The sequence below is a fragment of the Periophthalmus magnuspinnatus genome, chromosome 4, assembly GCF_009829125.3.
Source record: "Periophthalmus magnuspinnatus isolate fPerMag1 chromosome 4, fPerMag1.2.pri, whole genome shotgun sequence".
Taxonomy (NCBI): domain Eukaryota; kingdom Metazoa; phylum Chordata; class Actinopteri; order Gobiiformes; family Gobiidae; genus Periophthalmus; species Periophthalmus magnuspinnatus.
In genome coordinates, this window is record NC_047129.1 from 17,272,239 (window position 1) to 17,296,997 (window position 24,759).

The 24,759-nt window shown below is 37.9% G+C and overlaps 1 protein-coding gene across 2 annotated transcripts in view; it reads right to left on the reverse strand.

Moving 5' to 3' along the window:
- Nucleotides 1–16,511, reverse strand: part of LOC117369839 (epiplakin-like) — a 37,306-nt gene extending 20,795 nt beyond the window's left edge. Inside the window, exons 1-23 of one of the 2 annotated variants that reach the window (XM_033965183.2) lie at nt 16,154–16,511; nt 13,213–13,306; nt 12,658–12,776; nt 12,411–12,585; nt 11,874–11,999; nt 11,733–11,792; nt 11,313–11,480; nt 10,961–11,065; nt 10,779–10,874; nt 10,200–10,325; nt 9,639–9,794; nt 9,294–9,448; nt 8,377–8,503; nt 8,103–8,289; nt 6,057–6,730; nt 4,910–5,088; nt 4,662–4,800; nt 4,393–4,586; nt 3,623–3,785; nt 3,466–3,549; nt 3,283–3,390; nt 2,519–2,617; nt 1,948–2,445 (exon numbers count right to left, since the gene is read on the reverse strand). In XM_033965183.2, coding sequence (XP_033821074.1) covers nt 1,948–2,445; nt 2,519–2,617; nt 3,283–3,390; nt 3,466–3,549; nt 3,623–3,785; nt 4,393–4,586; nt 4,662–4,800; nt 4,910–5,088; nt 6,057–6,730; nt 8,103–8,289; nt 8,377–8,503; nt 9,294–9,448; nt 9,639–9,794; nt 10,200–10,325; nt 10,779–10,874; nt 10,961–11,065; nt 11,313–11,480; nt 11,733–11,792; nt 11,874–11,999; nt 12,411–12,585; nt 12,658–12,776; nt 13,213–13,306; nt 16,154–16,335 — 4,014 coding nt within the window. In that variant the 5' untranslated portion in view covers nt 16,336–16,511. The remainder of the gene's footprint in view (nt 1–1,947; nt 2,446–2,518; nt 2,618–3,282; nt 3,391–3,465; nt 3,550–3,622; nt 3,786–4,392; nt 4,587–4,661; nt 4,801–4,909; nt 5,089–6,056; nt 6,731–8,102; nt 8,290–8,376; nt 8,504–9,293; nt 9,449–9,638; nt 9,795–10,199; nt 10,326–10,778; nt 10,875–10,960; nt 11,066–11,312; nt 11,481–11,732; nt 11,793–11,873; nt 12,000–12,410; nt 12,586–12,657; nt 12,777–13,212; nt 13,307–16,153) is intronic. The other variant, XM_055221482.1, reaches the window with a different exon arrangement.
- Nucleotides 16,512–24,759: the final 8,248 nt, after the last annotated feature.

Below are 24,759 nucleotides of genomic sequence, written 5' to 3' on the forward strand. Positions count from 1 at the left end.
AACGGGCAGATACTTAAAAGTGTCAATATCAGTATTGGGACTGAAAAAGCTGGCATCGGTGCATCCCTAATTTACTGCCAATTGACACGCATAACATTCTAGCATTTTAACAGGATGAAAATAAGATGATAAAAAATAAACAAACAAAAAAACTACTAGCCATGTATAACAGTTACCAATAATCACTAGTACCATGGCCATTTAATTGGCCATCTCCACATCCTTGTGTCCATCCTATTACCATGCTAAAATGTTGTACCAGAACTACCACTACATATTTACAACAGATGCACTACATGCAGAAATTATCATTCATATTACTACCATGCATAAATTAAACAGAAAAACAGTACTACAGTACAGTACTATAGACTACATGATCAAATGAGATTTCCAGACATTCAGTTCAATATAAAAAGTACAAAAGAGCATGCCCACAGTATATTGCGTGGGAGTGGTAGACCAGATTGTGTTCCTACATTGGAGCAAGCATGCAATGACTTCAAACACATATTTTATATTTATATGTGTTTATCAGGACAGGAAACCAACAGTTGTTTCAAGCATGCAGCTACTTCATTGTCAGAAAAAACAAGAGCAGTCCAGGACTAAGAGGCCTGCGAGTACCTCAATGGCCTCCTTTTGTATTTTCTCAGTCTCCAACTTCAGTTTTTCCCTCTCAGATGTGAGTTCAGACACCAGGTTGCAGTAGTCTAGATTGCTGCCCTCACTGGCTTGCAGCTGAAGCTCCAGTGCAGCTATTTGGGAGGAAAGTTCATCATGATTTCCCTCCTTGGCCTTTTTCAGATCATCGTTTTCATGTTGTGCAGCTCGTAGTTTCTCTTCAATCTTCGTCTTCTCTTTGGTCTGAATTTCTGTCAACTCCTTTAACTGTTGAATCTCTTTGTTGTTTTCATTTAAAGCTGCACTCTTCAATTCTATGGTTTTACAAAGATCCTCATTTTTTAGATTTGCTTCTTTTACTCGCTTTTGTTCCTCTACCAGCTGCTGCTTTACAGTTTCCAGCTCAGCACTCAGTTCTGTTAATCTATCTGTAGTTGTTTGGTTCTGCTTTAAACTATTTTCCAATTCTGCTTGCAGCTTAAGTAATTCTTTCTCATTTCTCTGTTCTGTGCTGTCTGTTTGATGCTGTAGATCTGTGTATGTACAAGTATACTCCATCAAAGTCACAGATGTCTTCTCCATCTCTGCTTCAATCTGCTTCCTTTTAGCCATCTCTTCTTGACTGCTTTTCCTCAGGTCTTCAACCTGGCTTTCAAGCGAATCCCGTACACCCTGCAAATCCTTGATACGTCCTTGTAATCTATTGAAATTCTGCTCTAACCTCAATCTCTCTTTACTCTCCCTCTCAAACTCGAATCGCGTCTTCTCCAGCTCATCCTCGCAGTCCCTCAGCCGAGTTGCAACCGAGGTTGAGTTTGACAGCTGCTGTTGAAGCTGTGAAATCGTCTGTTCCAGCACCACTTCTCCTTCCTCAATTGTTTTCCTTCTACGTGATTCCTCCTCTAAACTGTGAGTGGTGTAGGCCAACTGGTTGCCCTGTTCTTGCAGTCGCCTCATGGCCTCTTCTAACTCCTCCCTGTAGTGGCTGCTATCCTCCTGCCTCTGCCTCATTAATGTCTCTATCTGACTCTCTAGCGCCATTCTCTTTTGCCCTTCTTCTGCTATGATTGATTGTTGATTGTGAACCTCTTCTTCAAGTCTTTTACATTGCTCATCGGTTTGCTCCTTAGAAATCCTTATCCTTTTTAGCTCGTCCCCCATATTGCTCTTTTCGGACTCCATGAGCTCGCATTGTGCCTGCAGCTCCGCGATGTCCTCTTCTCTCTGCGTTGTAACCTTTTGCATTTCTATTCGGCTCACGTGAATTTGAGATTCAAAGCATAATTTCAGATTAGTGATTTCAGCACCACATTGGCTTCTTACCTTTGACATTTCTCTCTGTAGCTCCTTTATACGCAGTGAATCCTCATCAAGTTGTCTTTTCAGCCTGTCAATCTCACGATCTTTGGTTGCTACAGTTTTCTCCACTTCGATTTTGGACCAACTTACAGTCTCCAACTCTTTCTCCCTCTTTTTCAGTGTAACATCGTATTCTTCTTCCTGCTGAGTGTAGCGTTCCTCTGCTAGTCTTCTCTTCCTCTTCTCTTCCTCCAGTAGATATTTGATTCGTGCCAGTTGTTCGTTCAGGTCAGCCAGCTGGGTCTGGGTACTGTCCAAGTTCTCCTTAGTGGCACTATACTGGAGAGCGGTGTTGCGCTTAACCTCTTCCATTGACAGTAGCTCGTTTTTAGACTGGGACATCTCCTGCTGGTAACGATTCATAGCATCTTCCAGCGACTTGTTCTTTGCCAAGTGATTTTTTATTTCTTCATGCAGCAAACGTAGTTCTTCTTCCAGCAAATCAATTTTTGTATTACGAATCTGAAGCGAACAAATAAGAAATGATTAGAATTAAATTTAAAAAAATACATATATATGCAAAAGCAAAAAGTACCTTGAGCTCTTCCATGTTTTTGAGTAATTCTCCCAAAAACTTGTAGTGGTCAGTAGATAAGGTAAGTAGCTCCATGTAGCGAGTCTGTAATTGAGCAGCCTGAAAAAATAGCAAATCAAAATAAGTTACTTTGTCCTCCTTGGAAATGTACAACTGTTTAACATTCAAACAGTAGGAGATGAAGTACTCAATTTTGTTACTTAAGTACAGATACAGAGGCAAAAACGTACTCAAGTAAAAGTATCACATGGAATAAGCTGCTTAAGTAAATGTATTTAAGTACCTGTTTAAAAATTTACTTTAATACTAAAAAGTCAAAGTATTTCTCCACAAATGTAGTTCATTTGTTAAGTGTTATATGTAGTGATATTGATTAAAATGATACAGATTTTGGTCAACAGTAGCAATACCAATACATTTCTTATCTATTTTGTGTATTTATATTTGTTTGCTCAAAGCCAAAACTTGAACTCAAAAACTTTAGGCAGGATGTTACCACAATCATGGTAAAAATAATACCTCAAATCATATGAAAAGTACTTTTTGCTTTTCAGTCCAGTTAAAAAATTTAGTTGAGTAGAAAGTACAGATACCTGCTCTCAAATATTGTGAAGTAAAAGTAAAATATACCCACTGCAAAATGTCCTTAAGTAAAGTACAGGTACCTGAAAATTGTTTTGAAGTACTGTACTTTACTACTTGTACTTCGTTACCTTCCACCACTCCATTCAAATGAGTAGTACTTAATTTAGTTGCTTTGTTACCTCAAGATTCAGGTCCATGGATGGGGACTTGAGCATTGTTCTCTTGATGGGGACATTAAGTATGGTCTCTAAACCTGAGATGTACGATGTGAGGTCTGTCTCATAATCCTATACAAAGAAAAAATAAAACGTGATAAAATGGTAAAGTTGAATCATTGTTGCGTCAATGTTCAAAGTCCTTACTTTTATTGAGGTGACACAAGCCTCATTGTCCTTAAGAACACTGTCCACTTCCCCCCTTTTTGCTATGATTTCTGAGTTTAGACTCTAAAACAGACAAAATAATTACTGTTCTTATCAATAAATGTTTTATCTTATAACATTAATATGAAGTACAAACCTTCTGGTTGTTGATGACTTCTCTCAGTGATTCAACATTGTTGATTTTGGTCACTTGGAGAGCATCCTGTTTCTTTCTTGTCTTGTCAATCCAGTCCAAAAGTGATGTACTGGTTTCTTGATAGTTTTTAAGCTGAGGCAGGTAGAGCTGGAGATCCTGAAGCCTGAAATGATGAAGTTAATATGGTGTCATTGTCATACTACATTATTTCACCTTATACCAAAATTAATTGAGAAATAAAAGGAAGAATGAAAATCGAGTTGACCTCATAATATTGTTTTGAATTATTATAGCATTTAAATCTTTTGATAATGACACAATTCTATTTGTCACTGATTCTAATAATTAAAGGTCCTATATTAAACAAAACTGACTCTTGTGAGCTTTAAGCCATGTTAGAATGTTGTTATCTCATCCAAAATATACCTGGAGTTGTGTTTTGTTTCATTCACACATGTTTGAGTAACCCTTTATCTACATCTCTAAAGCTCAAAATGCTCTGCTCCACCTTGTGATGTCATGTAGTGGTAGTTTTCAAGTTAACAGCTATCTTTTACCTTGAGAGAAGAACTCAGCTTAAACATGCAGGGTTTGTGTGTTAAACATGTGTGAATGAAACAAAACACAACTCCAGGTCTGTTTGTGATGAGGAAAAAACTTTATAACCTAGATCAGAAAATAGCCTAATATGGGCACTTTAACTACTTAAACTTCCAGAGATATACTATTTTAAGAGTGCTGTTTAAAAATATTAATATAATAATACATACCTTGTGTCAATTTGAGCTTGAATGCGCCTCCATCGATCAGACAGCTGGTTGACCTGCTCTGTGTATTTAGACAGCATCATGTCACATCTGTGGTAAGGCCCGCTCACCTGGCCGTTCCAGTGGGTTGCCTTTGCCAGCTCTCCCTCCATAGAGGAAAGTATGTCCCTTTTATATTCAAGTTCAGATTTAATGTTCTGAAAAATGCAATATCCCACACACATTAGTATGAAGAGATTCCAAGTCCATTAAAAAGAAGAAACACACATTACCTTAAGAGTTGAAATGTAACTCTCCACTTCTTGGGGTGTTAGGGATGTTGTCTCCTTCTCTGTCAGTCTGGCCTCATGAACTTTCACTATATCCTCCATGCGAGCCACACTCTCCAACATGTCTCTCAGAGCCCGGAGCCTTACAATGATATGGTATGGAATTACAAGTTGAATCTTGTATAGTTGTATTGAGAAGGGATTACATAACCTATTATCTATCTACACATCTATCTAATCTGTTGACATACCGCTGCAGATAGGCAGATGCACTACTTTCCAAACCAGCCAGTCGTTGGTTGATGATTCCAGTTTCAGTGCGGAGGAACTGGGCTTTGTCAGAGTCATTTATACCATCCAGCTCCTTCATGATGCGTTCCCTCAACTTCAGATAGACGTCCCTCATCAAGTCCACATCACGCTGCACCATCTGCAAGAATTACACGATAAAACACAAACATTAGTGTCTTCTATTTCAATATAATAAAGGCACTTAAGCATAGTAAGTCCTGTTATGATAATTACTATACCAATTTATCGTTCAATACATTACAAATTATATTATTTTATTAAAGGGCTCATTACGCTGTTTTTTAATCTATCTTTTTTCCTCATCAAAAACACTTCAGGAGTAGTGTTTTGCTTCATTCACACATGTTTAATACACAAACTCAGCATATTTAGGCAGTTTTTCTCTCAAACAGCAAACACTTGTGATGTCATGTGGTAATACAGGAAGTGCTCCACTGTGTATTTAAACTCCAAACACCTTCCCTAGAATAATTTGGATAATTTTCAAATGCCAATCTGTACTGATGTAAAAGCAAAAGGAGCTGTTAACTTGAAAACTACTGCTTCATGACATCACGAGGTGGAACAGAGCATTTTGAGCTTTGGAGAAGTAGAGAGATCAATAAAGGGTTTCTCAAACATGTGTGAATGAAACAAAACACTACTCCAGGTATGTTTTTGATGATGTAACAGTTTTTGATGGCAACATGGCTTAAAGGTCACAAGAGTAAATTTTGTGTAATATAGGACCTATAAGGTTCAGTAGTTATTGTTGTACCTTGCCTTTGCACTAGTGGGAACTTTTTCTTGTTTTTATTTAGTAGTAGGTAGTACAATTACATGCTCTAGATGGCTGAATAATTAACGTATCGATATATGGCACATAAGAGATACTAGAACTGACTACTAACTGTTTGATTGTGCTGTTTATTTATTGCTGCTCAAGCCTGCTCATGTTTTTCACAACATGGTTCACTTAGAAAAAATTGGGATCAGCCTGGGATCATCCAGATTTATGGTATGATTCTGACCTTTTGTGTAGGAATATGCCACGCAATTTGTTTTTGTGACAGGCCTAGATTAAAGAGAATTACAGAGCATTCCTACCTCCAACTGCTGGATTTTAAGACTGCAGTCCTGCAGCCCATCATCTCCCAGACAGATGTGAACATGCTGGCTCAGCGTGCTTTCCGCCGCCTCCAGCCGCATCCGAAGGGCCTGCAGCTCGGACAGGCTCAGGAACGATGTAGATGAGGAAGAGAGGATCACCTTTCTCTTGACCGGCTCCGCTTTGGTCACTTTCACACTTTCCTTCCTCACCTCTACCTTTCTCTCAGACAGTTTCCTCAGCTCGGCTCTGCGCCTCTCTTCTTCTTTAAGGCGACGTGCTTCCTCCTCTGCTCTGCGTGCTTCTTCTAACCTTCGGGCTTCCGCTGCTCTCCTGGCCTCTTCAGCTTTCCTGGCTTCTTCAGCTCTCCTGGCCTCTTCAGCTCTCCTAGCCTCTTCAGCTCTCCTGGCCTCTTCCTCCAACCTTCTGACTTCCTCCAGTCTTCTTTTCTCTTCTATCTCTAGTCTACGAGTCTCTTCGATTCTTCGCATTTGTTCCAGTCTGAACACTTCATCATCAGGCTGCTGCTGTTGGATGATGAAGAAATGCTGTGGGGGTGGTGGTGCTGCCTGCAGTTGGAGTTGTATTTGTTGTTGCTGCAGCTGGGGCTGCTCTATCACCTGTTGTTGCTGCTCAATCACTTCGTGCACCTCTGTTGTTTGCTCTTGTGCAACTGCGCAAAAAGAAATATTTATTTATTTAAGTCTTTGGACAAAATATATTCTAATGATCGGATATTTTGTGTTTAGTTCAGACAGAGTTGACACCTTTTGTTGTTTGTAACTGTTTATGTGTTGTTGTGTGTTGTTTGCATATGACACTTGGTGACTATTCCAACAAGCATATGAAGGTTCTATTGGTCAGTTACTGGTCTGTTTTGGAGACTGGCTCTAGTGAGTTGAGACTACTGCTGTTTTGGCGTGGGTTATGGCCGACAGTAGCCCTTGTGTGCAGAAAATAAACAACCACAAAAATTTGGCATGTTTCTTCCCACCAGAACACTACAATGTATATGTATTTTTTTTATTTTTGAGTGAAAAAACACATAAAAAAAAAATCCCATGATTAGTTTGGACTCTTTTAACACACTGCCACACAGCAAGCTGCTTCATCAGTTCTGGTCAGATTGCTGGTGGACACAATCAGACCAGAACCTAAGAAGTGGCTTGGATGAGCAGCGAAACGTCTTCACTCTAAAAACGTTTTTGTCCGTTTGACACAATTTAATTTTTCTTTTACTATGAATCATATCTGGACGATTGATGGATTACGCAGATATACCGCCACACATATTTTATGGTGTTATTATGAAAAACAAAACTTTGGAAGCACTTTCATTTGCTACATATTTGGAGAATAGAAACTTTGTTAAACACATTATTAAACACATGCATTTTCTGTTCTGATGATTAAAGAAGAGTAGGAAAATAGGGATTTTCTAAGGTATTTTGGGAAAAAAGGGAAAAAAGATCATGTTGTAAGCCATATATTTGTATCAACGGGGGGTTGTCACTGATTTTATATCAGTGACAACACTAGAACTCACTACACTATATTAAAAAAGGTGAGTGAAATCACTCATTAGGGGCTTGAATGACTGTGCTAAGTAGGACTCAGGCACAGTGCATACTTAGGGTAGCACAACAGACCTAGCCTAAAATCCGAAACTGTAAATAATAGGTGTTTTGAGTTTCAGTGTAGCTCGCGTCTCCCTTCAGATAGATATAAGTCAGTATCCATCAGTAATCTGACCAAAACTGAACAAGCGGCTTAGATGAGCAGCTTCACTCCTATGTTTTGTCCAGTTGACAGATTTTATTTCTCTTTTGCTATGGATCAGAACTGGATGGTTGAGGGATTACACAGATATATTTAAAAATACATTTTAACAATATTAATTTTAACAGCCCATTCTGTGTTAAATATTAATTTGGGCTGTATAAGGACATGGTGTTATCTGAAACCCCGCAATATGAAAAGCTACTCTAAGTGCATTAATTACACCACCATTGTTAAATAATTATTATGTTATTATGAAAACTAACCGTATGAAGGCAGCTGCACCACCAGTTGGTCATAATGGGCTTGGGCAACATTGAACTGTGTTTCGATGCTCCTCTTGTCTTCGTCTGCAAACAGCTGTGAGCCCTGAGAGGTGCGCTTGAACTCCTCATAGTGACTCTCCAGGCTCATGATTAGCTGACGGAACTCCTCAGGACGCATCTTTGCCATCTGAACACAAGCACAAGAGCGTGGCACTGAATGGTAACATGTACGCAATACAAAAATGAATCATTATATGCCATTTAATTTGGTTACCATGGTGATAGTAAGTGATTTGATTTTTTGGATATCCAGAAGACAGTACTGCCAAGCGATGAGGCTCTTAACATTGATGAAGAGTTGATTCCACACAGATAGGATGGCTTCATAGTATTGCTCATTCCTTTGAACAATATCATACAGTAAATCATAATTTTAGTGAATGGAGAGAGCTGTCAGCAAAACTGTGAGTCTTAATATCTGCGATTAGTTTCAAGTTGATACATAATTATTCACTAAAGACCTATTACTAAAGTATAGGCTTTAGTGATTGCTCCGTAGGGCAGCCTGTAATACTGCCAAGCCCAGTATTAAAAAGTATTGTAACATTTGACGCCTGAAGGCAAGGTTGTGCACATAAAAGTGGAAGTAAATTAGGGAGTGCCTTAGCATTTAGCATCATTTCTATATCAGTTACATAATCTATTAACACCAAGATGATATGTAACATTTACTTATGTAAATCCACAGCTAAAATGCACAAAAGATACGGAACATACCAATATATAAGATTTGAATATGTTAAAGGGCTCATATTACAGTACTTTCTGATCTATGTTATAATGTTGTTTCCTCATCACAAACACACCTGGAGTTGTGTTTTGTTTCATTCACACATGTTTAACACACAAACCCTGCATATTTAGGCTGGAAACTACTGGTTCATGACATGGCAAGGTGGAACAGAGCATTTTGAGCTTAGGAGATGTAGACAGACTAATAATAAAGAGTTACTCAAACATGTGTGAATGAAACAAAACAACTCCAGGTATGTTTTTGATGAGGTAACAACATTATAACATGACTTAAAGCTCTCAGGAGTCAACTTTACGTAATATAGGGCCTTTAATGTAAAATATAGGTAAAGCTTTCAATACCAATACATATTAGTACTAGTGATATGTGTTCCTTACTTGTTGGCTAGGCTGATGCTGATAGGGTTTGGGGGTGGGATGATCAAACACACAGAAGGTACCATCATGTCCAGCCCTCCTGGTCCTGTCACCTGCCACTTACTCCTCTGACTGTTGTCCTTCAGGATGGCCTCGTTGTCCTTCAAGATCACCTTCTGCAAATTAAAAAAATAATAATAATAATAATAAATTTATTAATTAATTAATAATAATAATAATAATAATAATATACAATAGCATTCCTAACAGACAAAATATATTGTTTGGTATATATAAAAAGAACAACAACAACAAAAAAAACTAATATTTATAGATTTGAGTGCATATGTTTTCAGATAAACTGGCCTGGTCCTGTTTGAAGTCACAGATGGCTTTCACGATGATGGCGTTGCTGCTTCTGGGCTCCTCTGGATTTCGGGGCTTCAGTCTCACGATGCTCTTTGACTTGTTCACCAAATGCTGGACCTGCCTTTTGTGCTCCTTGATTTTTTCTCGTTCCCTCTTAATAGACAGGCAAAAAATATATCAACTGAAAGGCAGTCACCAAATATGTACTTGGAACTAAATATTAAAAGATTATCACCAAGATTTTATTATTATGATTATTACAATATTGCAATTGATTGATTTTTTTTTTTTTTTACAATTTTTGACACTATGACCAAACAACAATGAAATCCTTCATTCTTTTCTAATTGTTCAGCATTTGTCAAGCATGTGATCAGCTTTAAGAAATCCAACTTTCTGAATTATGTCACAGACCAAACTGAGTTAAGTTCTCTTCTAAAATGGTCATAGGTATTATTTTTTACTTCTTACAATTGTGGCCTGAATAATCATGATTCATTCATTATGTTTTATTGATAAATCTTGACATCCCAGATTTGATCACCATGGTAACCTTACCTCCAGGGCTGTCAGAAGCTCCAGGAGACTTTCCAGAGGAGTTTCTTTGTCACAGATGAACTTCTTCCGCACAGTCTCATGCTCCTTTTGCAGAGCCGTGTAAGTCTCATTGGCCTCTTTAAAGAACTGTTAAAACAACAGATTTGGTAATTAATTAATTAATGGATTTATATAGCGCCCTCATGACACCCAAAGTGCTTTACAGTGCACTATGCATTCTCTCCACACTCAGTGGTAGTAAGCAACTATTATAGCCACAACACCCCTAGGACAGACTGACAGAAGTGAGGCTGCCAATCTACCACCGCACTCATGCATACACCACATTCATATAATGCAGCAGGAATGGTCCTTTAGTAATGTACAATATTTGACCTGCTTCTGTAGCTGTTCACCAGTAAAAAAAATCTATCTAGCAAGGCTCACAAACTGACGTAAAGTTTGAGTTGATGTAGAATTTTTACATTTACCAATGTATGAAAACATCCCCCCATACCAGCACCACTATATATCTCCCCTCCCTAAGTACTGTATGGCCCATTCTAAGGCCTGTTGTTTACGATTGGCTCTTTACATTACCTGGCTATAGGCAGCATTTTCCTTCAGATGTATATCAATACACTTTGTAATTTGGAGAAGCCAACTCCACTGGGTTTGCAGTGTGTCTCTGTAAGCCTGCATATATAAATGTCATACAAATTACATTCATATAGTAGCTGAAAATACTAGTATATATGGTAGTTGTAGAAAGTGAATCACACCTCAATCTTGTCAGAGGCAGGATGGTTGTTTTTAAGAAGCACGTCACCTTTGGTTTTAAGTTTATTCAGATCCTTTTCCTTCTCCTCGAGTGCACTCATCAGTTTCTGTTCAAAACATCAAGGACACACATTAGCTGAGTGCAGTTACATAAACACATTTTGTAATCTCTCCAAGTAGATGACTGACTCCAGCTGCCAAAAACCCAAGAGACACTTGATTGGTCTCTTCTGTTATGAGAGCAGATTACCAACACGAAAGGTATTTATAGCTTTCTGCCTCTTTGCAACTGTAATTGTATAAATGTTGTGTACTTTTTGTAGCATTGTGTAAGAATGAACATATTTGACTAACCGAGTAGCTCTCCTGCTTCTTGGGAATGTACTGGTCAATGTTTTTGTCTCCCCAGTCAAAAACCAGCTCCTCCTCCTCTCTGTCATTCACCCACATAATCTCGCTGGAAATTTCCTGGATAATCTGCTGAAGGTCTCTCAGCTGCTGGATCCTCGCAAAAGACATTTGCTGAAAGTGAAGAAGAACAAAAGTTTTTAATACATTGTGTGAAATATATCTTATAACTGTGCAAAGGAGTGGGCAAAATCGCAAAAAACATAAACAGATAATGATTTTGATTTTGTTACAGTTCATATACATGCCTGCTTTAAATACAGAAATAGCAAATCATCAAGTATTCCATGAGATGAGATCACAGTTGTTAACAGAGTTTTATCATCATATTGCACAGCCCTAACTATGAATACGTTAATATACTACCTGCAGACTGTCCCACTCTTGATCTAGTCCATGCAGATTTGCTCTGTCACCTTTTTTTATCTAGAAATAAGGAACAAAGTGGCTTTAATTCACATTATATCAAGTATTTGTGTCTGTATCTGCTTGTTCAGTGGCACATACTAGTTCATCTCTGGCCCTCTCCACCTCCGGGCTTCTCTGGATGGAGCTGTGAAACTTCTGGTGGCTGATCAGCTGCTGGTCGATGGTTGTGGGATCATCTCCCCAAGGAGCAGTTTCAATCAGACGCTGGACATTTAGAAAACAGAAATGACAAGGAGTCAGTGGTACAGAGTGTTTTGCAAAATGTTTTGAAAGTCTCTTGTCAAAGCCAAAACCAGACATGTAAGTCACAACAGGAAGCAAAATAATTCTGCAGTGTCAATGAGTTTAAGTGTGCTGGGCAGTGCCACTGACAGCGCATAACAGAAAAATGCTTTTATCTGGGAGTTCTTCTACAAAGTATTTCCTCTTAATGAGATTTCTGTCAGTCATTTAAACACCCTCAAATGTTAATACCTCCTTAGCACTATGCATAAGAGTTACAAGTATGTAAGTACTATATGCTAAAAAACTAGACAATTGAAAGTGCATGGCCCAGAATTTGTGAAAATGTGAACAAGCAGAACTAGTTTTACACAGCAGAATGTCTGTACAGACCTTGTGCTGTACTATCCAGGCCATAGCATCCTGGTAGCTTCGTGGGGGCTCCTCCCAGGCCCCTCCTCCCGTGGGGGCCCCAGAGACGCTGCCTGCTCTCCTGCTCTTTTTCCTGCGCATGGAGCCAGTTAAAGCCATGTGGACCCCCTTCAGCTGATCTCTACAAATCTCCATGCTATTTCAGGACAAAAACAAAGTCAACAAGGATCTGATGGAGCAGAACAAATGTAAACAGAAGAATCCTTACGTCCTCACGACATTTTCATTGGGTTGACCCATCTGCCGCAGGTCCAGAGCACAGTTCTTCAGCTGCTCAATCGTCTCTCTGGCCATGAGCATGAAGCCTTCAGCATCTGCAGAATTACCCTAATGCAACACAATACTATCAGAGTGCAGCAACATACTACAGTTTGGATATACTTATTAACAGCATCAGAGCATTAACCAAATGTAAGCAGTAAGCAGATACTTATGGTGAATTGTTAGAATACTTTATACCCTGTTCTACTCATTAGAGCTAAGCTCACATATGGATATTCACATATTTAAGCCACTGTAAGATGCTACTGTTATGTTTGCTCTATAAAGTGCTCTGTTCAATAACAGCCTGCTCTATAGTTTCTGTCCAGTAGAGTTTTACAGCAGCTCATTGTCAGCTCCTCGACAGAACTGGATGGCTGCCACTTTTTACAGCTGGATGCCAGTGTAAGTTGTAAAAACATAGGAGGATGAGGAGCGCACACAAGGTCTATTTACAATGAGATGTACAAAGTCATAAAAGTCTGATATGTGTGTGACTTACAGTTTGAAGGGCATATTCAGCTTTGGCCAGGTATTCTTGGCAGTTGCCCTGAATGATCATGGCTTTCTGGTGGATCGCATTGAGACTGCCAGGACTGCAAACAGCAAACATAATATCATGTCATTTGGTTCTTTGCTTTTATTAATACAAGAGCTGGTCAATACATCGACAAGAAAATATTGAAAAAATTCTGTTGATAATTGGAAAAGCTTAACTATACTAAAAAGTAACAGAACAAGGTTGATAACGTGTAGAGCAGCGAAATCTTTCAAACAAGGGGAAAAAAAAACTTGCATTTCTGCAACTTCTGTTTTTAATTTTACAGTTCATTCACATACAATACTTGAACCTCAACTAAAACATTTATGGGAACATTTTAGCACAATATATTTACAACTAAATATTATCAGCATCATCAGAATACCTCCCAAAATATCCTAGATTTTTGTCAATATTGGCCGCTTCCGACAAAACCTTGATAATATAAAGAATTGTATGATTGTTTTTGATAAATGTGCAAAAAGCTGGAAAATTATGTAATTAAACAAAAGAATTATGTAATTAAAATAAACCGTTACCATCACTTCACTGCTGACATCGCTTTCATCAGCTGAATATGCAAATTTTTTATAAGTGTGTGGGAAAGTATTAAGCCAAATGAAAGATAATTGGTAGGCCTTGTTAGGTTTGGGCACTTTTCCCAAAAAAATAAACACCTGTTGAGCCTTTATCCTTGTTTCCTGTGTCCTTTCGTAAATATGTTTGATTCCTTTGGGTCATAACAGGCCTGTCACTGTAATTACTATATGGACTTATCATTCAGTATATGAAAACTGGAACTTTAAATGTTGGAGGTCAATATTTATCTTGTGTACATTTTCTTTACAATAATGGGGAGGTTTTTGCCATTTTTGTGGCAATATGATAAGATTTGAGCTGTAGAGGGTTCAATAAATAACTTTAATGGCTAAATATTAGTTAATTCTGCTGTTTATTTGTTTCAGCTCAAGCCTTTTAAATGGAAATCCCCTGCTTTGTGTGAGTGGTGTACAGTAGTTTCAATATTACTGTTTGCCTGTAGCATTAAGTCATGCTTCAAAATGTTATTGTGAGAGAATTTCTTATTACTATCCTATCCTGACACTCTTCACGTCCCAACAGAGGTCTATTTGTGAGGTTACCAGTTTATTATAATGCTCTTTGCCTGTCATCAGCTCACAGAACAGATGCTTATGTTCTTTCTTTACAGGGGAGCAGTCATACTTTTCTGCTAAAAGTGACAGGTGTGTCTCTGTAATAGCAGGTGAGTGCACACTGGCTTCAGCAGATGGAACTTGGTGATTCGTTGTGAGCCATAAATCAAGTCAAAGTTGCCCTCGAGAGCTGGGACGGGTCCAGAAACTACAGGGTAATAACGGTAAAATGGTGATTCCACTGCAGCTCTGTTCAAGTCTCTATCACAGGGGTAACAGGATAGGCTATTTAGTTCCCAACATTGTGTAAAAGAGGTGGGTGCATTGACATTGCATTGCTCTGGTATCTGTACTTTTACTTAAACAACAGAATTGAGTACTTCTTCCAGCACTGTGTGTTTGAAAGATTTTAATTTTATTTTTAATTGCACTATAGTGGAGGGTGTGCCACCTGCTTGTTTCATGATGAGATGTTCTTGTTTACAGATATAAAACCTCAAATCTAGTGTGCACTTATTAAGAGGTGTTTTTGTTGCTACAAAATACCTTAACAAACCTTAACATTCCAAAGATCTGAGCTGGAACTTGACCCATTTGCAACACCTGCTACGTTTCAGGAAAGGCAATAACAAGATTGCTAGAAAAGTTACAGGGTGCATCATTTTTAATTCATTTTTACTATAGATGAAGACAATCTACTTGATACTGAAATTATGCAATAACAACTGAGTGATAGATATATATATATATATATATATATATATATATATATATATATATATATATATATATATATATATATATATATATATATATATATATAAACAATTTCAAATAAAATAAAATTTTTAAGAGGAAAAGTCCGTAGAGACAGAAATGATGTCACTGAAAACCAATGAATATAAAGCACCAAGGGACTCTTCAGTTACAACACACTCAGCTGCAGTAGAACAAGACCTTTTGTTGAACTTTACCAACAAAGAGGACCTTCAGATAAAACACACTGCTTTGCAAATAGTGTAATCCTACAGACCAACATCTTGGAAAATGGATATAACTAAATGATCATGTTTCATAATGTAATTTCAAAATGCTTGCAATAAAAAAGCAATTAATTCTCCATATATCTGGCATACTTTTGGTGGTTTTGGTTTGATTTATGATTGAACCACAAAAATGCAATCTGACTTCTGTGGTCCAGTAAGGTGTCTAGTGGCTCTGTTGCTATCAGGATACTATCAAAATCCTCTGTGCATAATAAAACTGTTGTTTTCTACTTCTGCATATGTAGAACCGAAGTAGCAGAATCTTTGCAATTTATAGCAAAGTATCTTTAAAACTGCTAATCTATGTTGACAAAAGAGGCGGGGGAATGGAAAAATCATGAAATGTTGCCTGTGCAAAACATATCTATTATCTGAATCTGAAATATAAACTCTGGAGACTTTCATTTGAGTTTCATTCATGGTTAAATGAAACTACAAGCTGACTAATTTATGCACTGGGTTGGCCTATTATTAATTATTTATATCTGCTTCAGCAGAAAGAGCAAACTCACCTTTAGAATCTAGCAACAAAAAGGACCACCAGCAGAGACTAGTGATTTTGTTTTGTTTTGTTTGTTTGTTTGTGTTTGTTTTCAGTTCCATTGGTGAATGTAGTTTACACATTGCATACACACTTTGCACATGTCTATTCTGCAGGATGCCAACACTATTAAACACTGCAGAAAGCCAATAAACACGTACCTCAGGCCGTCCCCCATGGTGGTCTTGGCGGTAAAGCTGTACGAGTTGTATCCATCCGTGTAGTGGTCCATTTTTCCCATCAGCCCCTCGCTGCGCGCGTAGCTGTACGTTCCTCCGCCGCTGAGGTCGCCCTTGGAGCTGACCCTCCGGTTCAGAGCCTTCTGGGAGTCGTACAGACTCATGTTGATCCGCGGGCCCCGTGAGCAGCTTCCAGCGGGTTAAAGTCCTCAGGTGTCCCGCGGAGGACAGGTGCTCGGTCCGTGTCCACCTATCTGCAGTGCGCGCTCTCCGGGACTGAGGAGGATCGCTTTAGGAGGAACCACACCTCTGGAAAGCGCTGAGTGGGAACTTCTGCCTCTTCTTTGGAGACACGCCCCTCCATAATATAGACTCCGCTGGAGGCAGTGACAGTGAGAGGTTAAGTGTTACAAGCTGTTAATAGGAGAAAGTTAATCTGAGACTTGTGCAACCGCAGCCATTTTGAACATAAAACTCATTTAGACGATTCAATTATGAGTCTTAATATATATATATATATATGACACTTTATAATAACACTTTATAATTTATGACACTTTATAACACCGGTCACTTTAATAAGCCACTTTGCACTATTGTTCTGATGCTGCTGTTGTATATATTTTTCTCCCTTTAAGTATTTCACTTGATTTTTTTTTTTTTTTTTTTTTTTTTAAAGCATATCTTTTTAACTTTGTGAATGCCCTTATTTGTATTTGTATTTATTCAGTGTGTTTATGTTGCACTTTTTCACCGAAGCAAGCTCCTAGTTTGTGAATTGTGTTCACAGACTATGGCAATAAAAGTCTTCTGATTCTGATTCTGATTATCTTACATTGACTTAATGTTACATGAAATATGGGCCTGGAAATGGATTCTTGCTGTAGCCTGTTCTGCACTGCAATTGTTTTTGAGGTAGCACAGAAGTGACTTATAACTTGGTCTGGTCGTGTCATCTGATTGTCTCCATGGAGATAAATAAGTCAGAGGAACATTATAGGCAAAGCATTAACATCTCCATGACAAACTAATGACAGACACCCCCCCAAAAGTTACAAAGTGTGTCGAAACATGCATGCTTGAGTAGGAGGACAAGTAAAGTGATTCCCCCTGTAGTATCTCCTTCACTATCTTCACCTCTACTCTCACTCCCTTCAAACCAGCCATCCGTCCAAAAACAGCACAGATATAATCTAATCTTTATCTGCTCTGGCTCTGCTTTGACACTTGCCCGGAGTCATAGGTGGGACTTGCAGGAAAAACTCGTCTGACAACAAATGAAAATGAAATGACAGTGACTTTACTTTGAACAGCAGTGGTGAGATTCAACAAGTGCCTCTGGTCTGCAGTGGATCCAGAATATGCAATGAGCAAAGAGGATATTGATATTGGCATTCACATTTGTAACTGGAAATACCACTAAAAATACATCTAAAATCCAACTATATGTAAAATGCATCAGGTTTAAGCCCAGGTCACAGGGAGGGACAGCAGTTTTCATTATTATCTTAACCTAGTTTGGAATTAACCAGTGGTGGATGAAATACTCAGTTTTGTTACGTAAAAGTACAGATACAGTGGCAAAAAATTCACTCAATGAAAGTAAAAGTATCACATGGAATAATCTACTTAAGTAAAAGTATTAAAGCACCTGTTTAAAAATGTACTTTAAGAGTAAAAAGTAAAAGTGTTGCTCGTTTGTTAAAGTGTTAAATGTGGTGATATAGATTAAAAATGACACATATTTTTGTCAACAGTAACAATACGAATCTATTTCTAAATTCTTCTCAAGAATTTTTGCATATTTATTTTTGATTGCTCAAAGCCAAAGCTTGAACTTGCTTGAACTAACAGGAATTAACATTTTATTTTGCACATCAGGCTTATTTTTTTTATTATCCTTGATTGACAGAGACGAGCAGTTCAGGTTTAGAACATTTATCAATCAGTGCAGTTTGACAAGGAATTAGGACACAACACATAACTGAAATGGCCATTACGATAATCACTTGTCATTTAATATGTGAAGCTGGAGCGATATTTTGGGGGGTTTAGTATTTATGGTGTGTTTTTTTGCGCTACTGGGGAATTTTCTTTCTGTTCTTTTTTGGCTGTTTAAGATTTAAGCCATAAAAGGTTAAATTAAAAACTTCTGTGACTCATTACAGATGCAAAACAAGTACTAAAGTGATTAATTTTAACAATATTTAGATTTAGAATAGTTTTTGTGGTTTAAATCAGCTCTTAGGTTATTAATATTATTGTTTATCGTTTATGTTTACTTCAGCGATGTACGGGATATAATGGGAGATTGCATGGTTTGATTTTAAATGACTGGATACTTAAATGTACTTTGTAATTGTAATTGTTTGTAACCCGCCCGGCGACTGCATCTCTTCTTTCGTGAGATAAATGAGTTTTCACATGTCCCCTGTTAAAATAAACCAATAAACTAAACTAAACTATACATATCGAACTTCAAAATTCCTTATCGTGACAGGTCTGGCCTATAGTTACCTTTTGAAAACAGAATGTTGGAAAACTTTGCACAGTTTGTGACTTGTCCTGCTTCGCGCTTCACAAGCATTCCTCTGCATATTGGCTGTTCTGTGGTCGTAAATAGTGTCGGCTCCGGTCAAACTGAGCCCCAACTGTCAGATTCACTGTTCATGTGTTTCTGTCTGCAGGAATGTGACATGTATTTGGAACCAGTGGTGATATGTAGGCCTGCCACGATAATAGTTTGAAGTGCAAAACGTTTTCTAAATGTGCAATATAACAGAATAATTAACAGAAAGCAATACTTAAGTAGTTAGTTTTGATCTATAATGAGACACAGAAGTTCATAATTCAAACTTCTACAGTTCACATCTTAACATAGTATAGAAAAATAAGTCCCTGAATGATAACTTGTGGTTTTTGGGTTTTTTTGCTTGATTTTTTTAATAAAAAGACAGGACCTTCTATTAGCTCCAGCTGCAGTCTGTGCAGTTTGATGTGTCTGTTTAAACTGCTGCTTTCAGTTTGCAGTACACTGTGCAACCCTAATATGGATTAATATGTGGCATGACAAAGTTAAATGGTAAACGGTCACATTTTAATATAGTGCTTCATCACATTCAAAGGAACTCAAAGCACTCAATGCACTTTTATATCTGCTTTACTCTGGTCTGCTCCAAATAAAAAAGCATAATAAAATGTCAGATCCTTAGCCCTCCTCAGGCTCTTTCAAATACAATCTTGTGAGAGAAAAGTGTTGTTACCTTTTGTGCAGTATCCTCATTGCACTCAAGTGTTCAAACAAAGTCTATCCTTTAGTCAGGGGGTTTAGGCCAAACAAAACAATGGCCTATGCTGGAGCTTAGGAGCCAGTACGTGAAAATGTGCAAATATTGACCCAACATATGCATATCTGTAGTTTTCAATAGCATAAATTCACTCGTTCGTTTAATGTTATGAAGCATTTTTAGGTTTGTTCAACAGCATTAAAAAATTCTCAAGACAAGAAAGTCCCAACTTCACACTGTGGTATTCCCTGTGGCAAAAGGCGTTTATGAACACGCCTTTGCCTGCACATAAAAAGCAGAGATATGCAGCCTCGGCCAGAACAGCATTCCTCTGCAAGTAAAACCTTTGCTTTTTGCAGCTTTGTACATCTAATTTGAAGTTTTTAGAGCTGCTTGTCATTCATAATAATATATAAACCTGGAAAAATAACACTTCTGCAAAGGTACAAACACCACCTAACTTAACAATGCATTTAAATTGTAATCATTTCAGGATTCAAAGGTGTCTCCTAACTGGCCCCACCCTGTTTTGTCTCTCATTTCTGATTACCACAGGCAGGATAAGACTTGCACATGGAAAATTGACTCCTTTGGTCACCTGATCAATGCTTTATATGCAAATAAGGATAAGATGAAGATGTTCTTTTAATAACAAGGATAATGTTTATTCTTTACTTCTTGCAGTAGTTGGGTTTGAATTCGTGTACATTCCACTTCTTGTGTCAAATACGTATAATGCATTTCATCAGTAAGTCAGCCTGTCATGATGATTACTATATTGAGTTATCGTTCATTACATGACAGACACAACTGTAGTTTTTGCGGGTCAATATTTATCATGGGGACTTTTTTCTTGCACTAGTGGAAGAACTTCTTGTGTTTTTTAACAATATTGTACATTAAGAATACCTTTTGGTGGATAATTCTGCTTTATATTTTGGTTTTAATCTTATCGTTTCTCATCTACATTTACTTTCGCAATATATTGAAGCTCAAAATGTGTTACCGTGACAGGTCTATCAGTAAGTAAGAGCATTATCTTAAAGGCAAAAACTCCAGTTACATTCAATCCTGTAATCGTGCACCAGGAAACAGACTTCTCTTGTCCTAGAATGCAGATTTATGTGAGACGATGCTGTTACAAGGAGCACTTAAGCCTCCTTAACCCACTTTCAAGTTGCATTTGCTGCAGTTCATTCTTTTGTTACTGTAAGTCATCCTACCAGCCTCTACAGTGTGCATCCCCTGGACAAACGTGTACAAACATTACTCAGGAAAGTTGAATCATACAAGAGATTGTTGACTTTGTTCTAATCTTTGAGGCTTCCTACTGTAAATCCTCCCTTTATGCATGCTTATGTAAGAATTAAAAGGCTTGGTTCTCGAGTCAAAACAATGAAACAATGATACTGCTTGGACTGATAAATGGTTGTGTTGAGATCTGCACCGTACTTCACAACTGAAGTGAAATTGCAAATTGAGTTGGTATAGTTATTAAATCACTTTTTTATATATATTTAGATGATGGAATGCCACCTGCAAAAGCACAATTCAATTCTCTCAAATGGACAAAACTTTTAGAGTGAAGAGGTTTGGCTGCTCATCCAAGCCACTTCCTCAGTTCTGGTCAGATTACTGCTCAACTCTGCCTTATCTCCATCTGACGGGAGGGGCTAACTACACTAAATCAGTGTCTGTGTAATCCCTCAGTTGTTCAGGTAAAACAGAATAAATTTTTTCTTTTACCTACACTGAAACTAACACACCTACAGTTTCTGTTTGTTAACTATCTCTGTCATATTTTCATAATCATTCAGGCCTCAAATGGGTGCTTACACCCATCAGCATACTGGCTAGCACTATTGTTTCCCTTGTTTGTTTGTTTTGGGTTTGTTTTTTTTTTAGGTCTGAGGATGAAGTTATGAATAGGAGATAAATTATGTTTAAGCCCTCCATTCCTGTTCAAAGATGGATTGTCTTTCCTAACAAAAATTGGCTCTTTAACTCCCCTCTCCCATTTATTTTCTTTGGCTAAGATCTGTACCTCACTATCTTCAAAGGAGTGGTTAGTGTCTTTGAGATGGAGATGTACAGCAGACTGGGGTCCTGAGCGGCTCTTCTGATGGTGTTGGTACATTCTCTTATGGAGTGGCCGTTTTGTATGTCCAATGTAACATCACTGCACTCTTCACTACACTGGATGGAGTTGACCACATTACTTTGTTTATGGCTTGGGGTTTTGTTCTTTGGGTGAACCAGTTTCTGTCTTAAAATGTCTTAAAAAGATTTGAAATAGACTGGAATTTCATGATGTCAGAAAATCCTCTGAAGCTTTTCAGATACACCAGCTTGGATGATCTGCGAAACATCTTCACTTTAAAACATTTGTTCAACTGACAGAATACAATTTTTATTTTGCTATGGTTCATACCTGGGCAAATTACACACACCTGTCTTTTTACAGAAAAAATACCTGTAGTTTAGACCTCTACAGACATCCTTGTAGTTCATCAGTTCATATTTCAGTTCTTGTTCAACTAAAGACATGCTGGCAGAGCAAAACTATTAAATATCTCTATAATTTACCCAAAGCTGCACTCACAAGTCAACAACACGAGTCCATTCAAAAACAACTATTTATACAGAAAAGGTGGAAACAGTGTTTTTAAAAAGACAGATTAAACTCATGACTCACTTCCAGATCTTGAGCTAACTCAGTACTTTGCTGCTCCTGTCACACATAAATTCCAAAAATTTTAATGAAACATTTCTTTCACTAATAAAAATTTTAGTTGACTAAGACACCGTTGACCGATTAATTGACTAAATGACTACAGGCCTCATTCCAGTCTTCTCTCAAATGTTTACTGCTGTGGAATTGTTCAGAATGTTTACTCAAAATCAAACTTTTTAAAACATACAAATCAAGTCATATCACAGCTGCAATAGTTTATTTTCCAAAATGGTGCAGCCCTGGTTGTATCTCTAGTGTTTTTATTGGTTTACAATGTATTTGCCAAATTTTGATATAGTGTTTTTCCACTTTCAAGGCACTCAAAGTACTTCATCCAGGAACCATTCACCCATTCACACACACATTCAGACACCAGCAGGGCAGGCTCTAGCTTTCAGGAGGCCCTAAGCAGAATGTCTCTGGGCTCCTAGTCAGTGGATGTACCTGGGCTCAGCTATTAGTGATTCACATTTGAGAACATAATGACTATGCTCTCATCACTTTGTCCAATTGTGTTTCTATTTATATGACAAAAAGACTGAAATGTTTTAATCTATCTTGTAAAACATCCAAAAGTACCTGAGCAGCCTCACGCACCTCGGGGGTGTAAACACATAGATAAAACAAATGTAGCCAGCAGATATTTTGCTACTATATATAAACAAACAAATGTAATCTTTATAGAGGAATATTTAGGTTGCTGTAAACACCCGAGCACTGTTTCTAGTATAACTTTACATTTATATTATTTTCACTACAAATATATGGGCTCTTGGTGGCCCTCTGGTGGCCTTGGGGGTCTGGGGAGCTGCTTGGTGCCCGTACAGGCTGGGCCGGCCCTGGACACCAATGCACACAGACACTGGAGGTCAGTGGATTGGAACACTTTACTAATGATGTTTATGTGGAGCTGGATTTGAACCTGCTGAACTTCGGATCAGTGGCTCTGACGACAACTGTGCTACTATCACCCTAGATTCATGAATGTTATTTTAATATGTTTGTGATTCTTTGACACATTTTCAGTATGACCAAAACCATTAAAATAAGTCTATTGTCAGTTTGTGTTATAGGATACATAAGTGCAGTTGAGATCCAGTTGAACTTTTGATTTACGTAAATTGTTTTTCAGAATTTGAGCTTGTCCTGATTCGTAATCGATCCCATATGATGTGTGGGTGTATGAACATCTTCTGTGAGAGAATTCACTCCTCTGGTATGTGCTGAAATGTCATTTAGAATCATTATATCCACTTTAGAGGTATAATCCTTGCAGGTTCCTTTTGGGCTCTGTTACCGACTCTGCCACCGTTTGCTCTTTGAAGTTTGACTCTGCGCTGGATGCCCTTCCTGACACACCCTGTCTTACTCCACTGAAAAATGTGGGTATTACATAATTATCTGTATTGTACTGTATTTCTAACATGACATGACGGGCCTCAGAGATGGAAATCACAACACACACATTGAAGTTTGAGATCACCACTTTTACAGTGAATGAGAACATGATTACATAAGATTACCCTGTCCCATAAAACATGACTCATGAAATAAAAATAAAAAAACTTGATATAAAAAATCATATTAATCATTACATAAGTTGATGACATTTCAAAACATCAACCCACAAAATGACATGGGGCACTTTTTAAACATTTCTTGAGCCTTTGTAGATATTAATGTGATTTTCTGACAAGTATAGCAGTTGGTTTGAGATTTATCTTTTAAATGTAGGGGCCTGTTCAGAGTGCTCTTTTTACAGAGCATTTACACTTTGTTTTGGTCCTGGTTTGGGCCCTAAATCCAATGTAGATTTAGTTGGTTCAGTTCTAATCCTGGTTTAACCCTGGCTCAGTCTGGTTTAGTTTAAGTTTTTGCAACAGTTTGGTCTCAATTTTGATGATTGATGATTCTGTGGTTGTGCAAGTGTGAACGCACCCCTGAACACACGCAGCAGCACTAATGTTTGAAAGAAGACAAAAATCTACAGATAAACAGATAAATTAAAACAAGAGCCTCGTGCATTTCAGAACATCACAAACATACCTGGAGTTGTGTTTTGTTTCATTCACACATGTTTGACACACAAACCCTGCATATTTAGGCTGGGTTCTTCTTTCAAACTGAAAACACTCTGTTCCACCTTGTGATGTCATCGTGTGGTAATACAGGAAGTGCTCCACTGTGTTTTTAAACTCAATACACCTTCACTAGAATCATTTGGATAATTTCAGACCTGGATTTGCCAGTCTCTACTAAAGTAAAGGTGAAAGGAGCTGTTAACTTGAAAATTACCACTACATGACATCACAAGGTGGAACAGAGGGCTTTGAGGTTTGGAGATGTAGACAGGCTAATAATAAAGGATTATTCAAACACGTGTGAATGAAACAAAATACAACTCCAGGTATGTTTTTGATGAGGTAACAACATTATAACATGGCTTAAAGCTCACAACAGCAAATTTTATGGAATAGGGCCTTTATATAATTGCAGCCTTTGCAGTCGGCCTATTGTATTACACAGAGAAATTGCATCGTCTGCGGGTGTCAGTTACTGTAGAATCA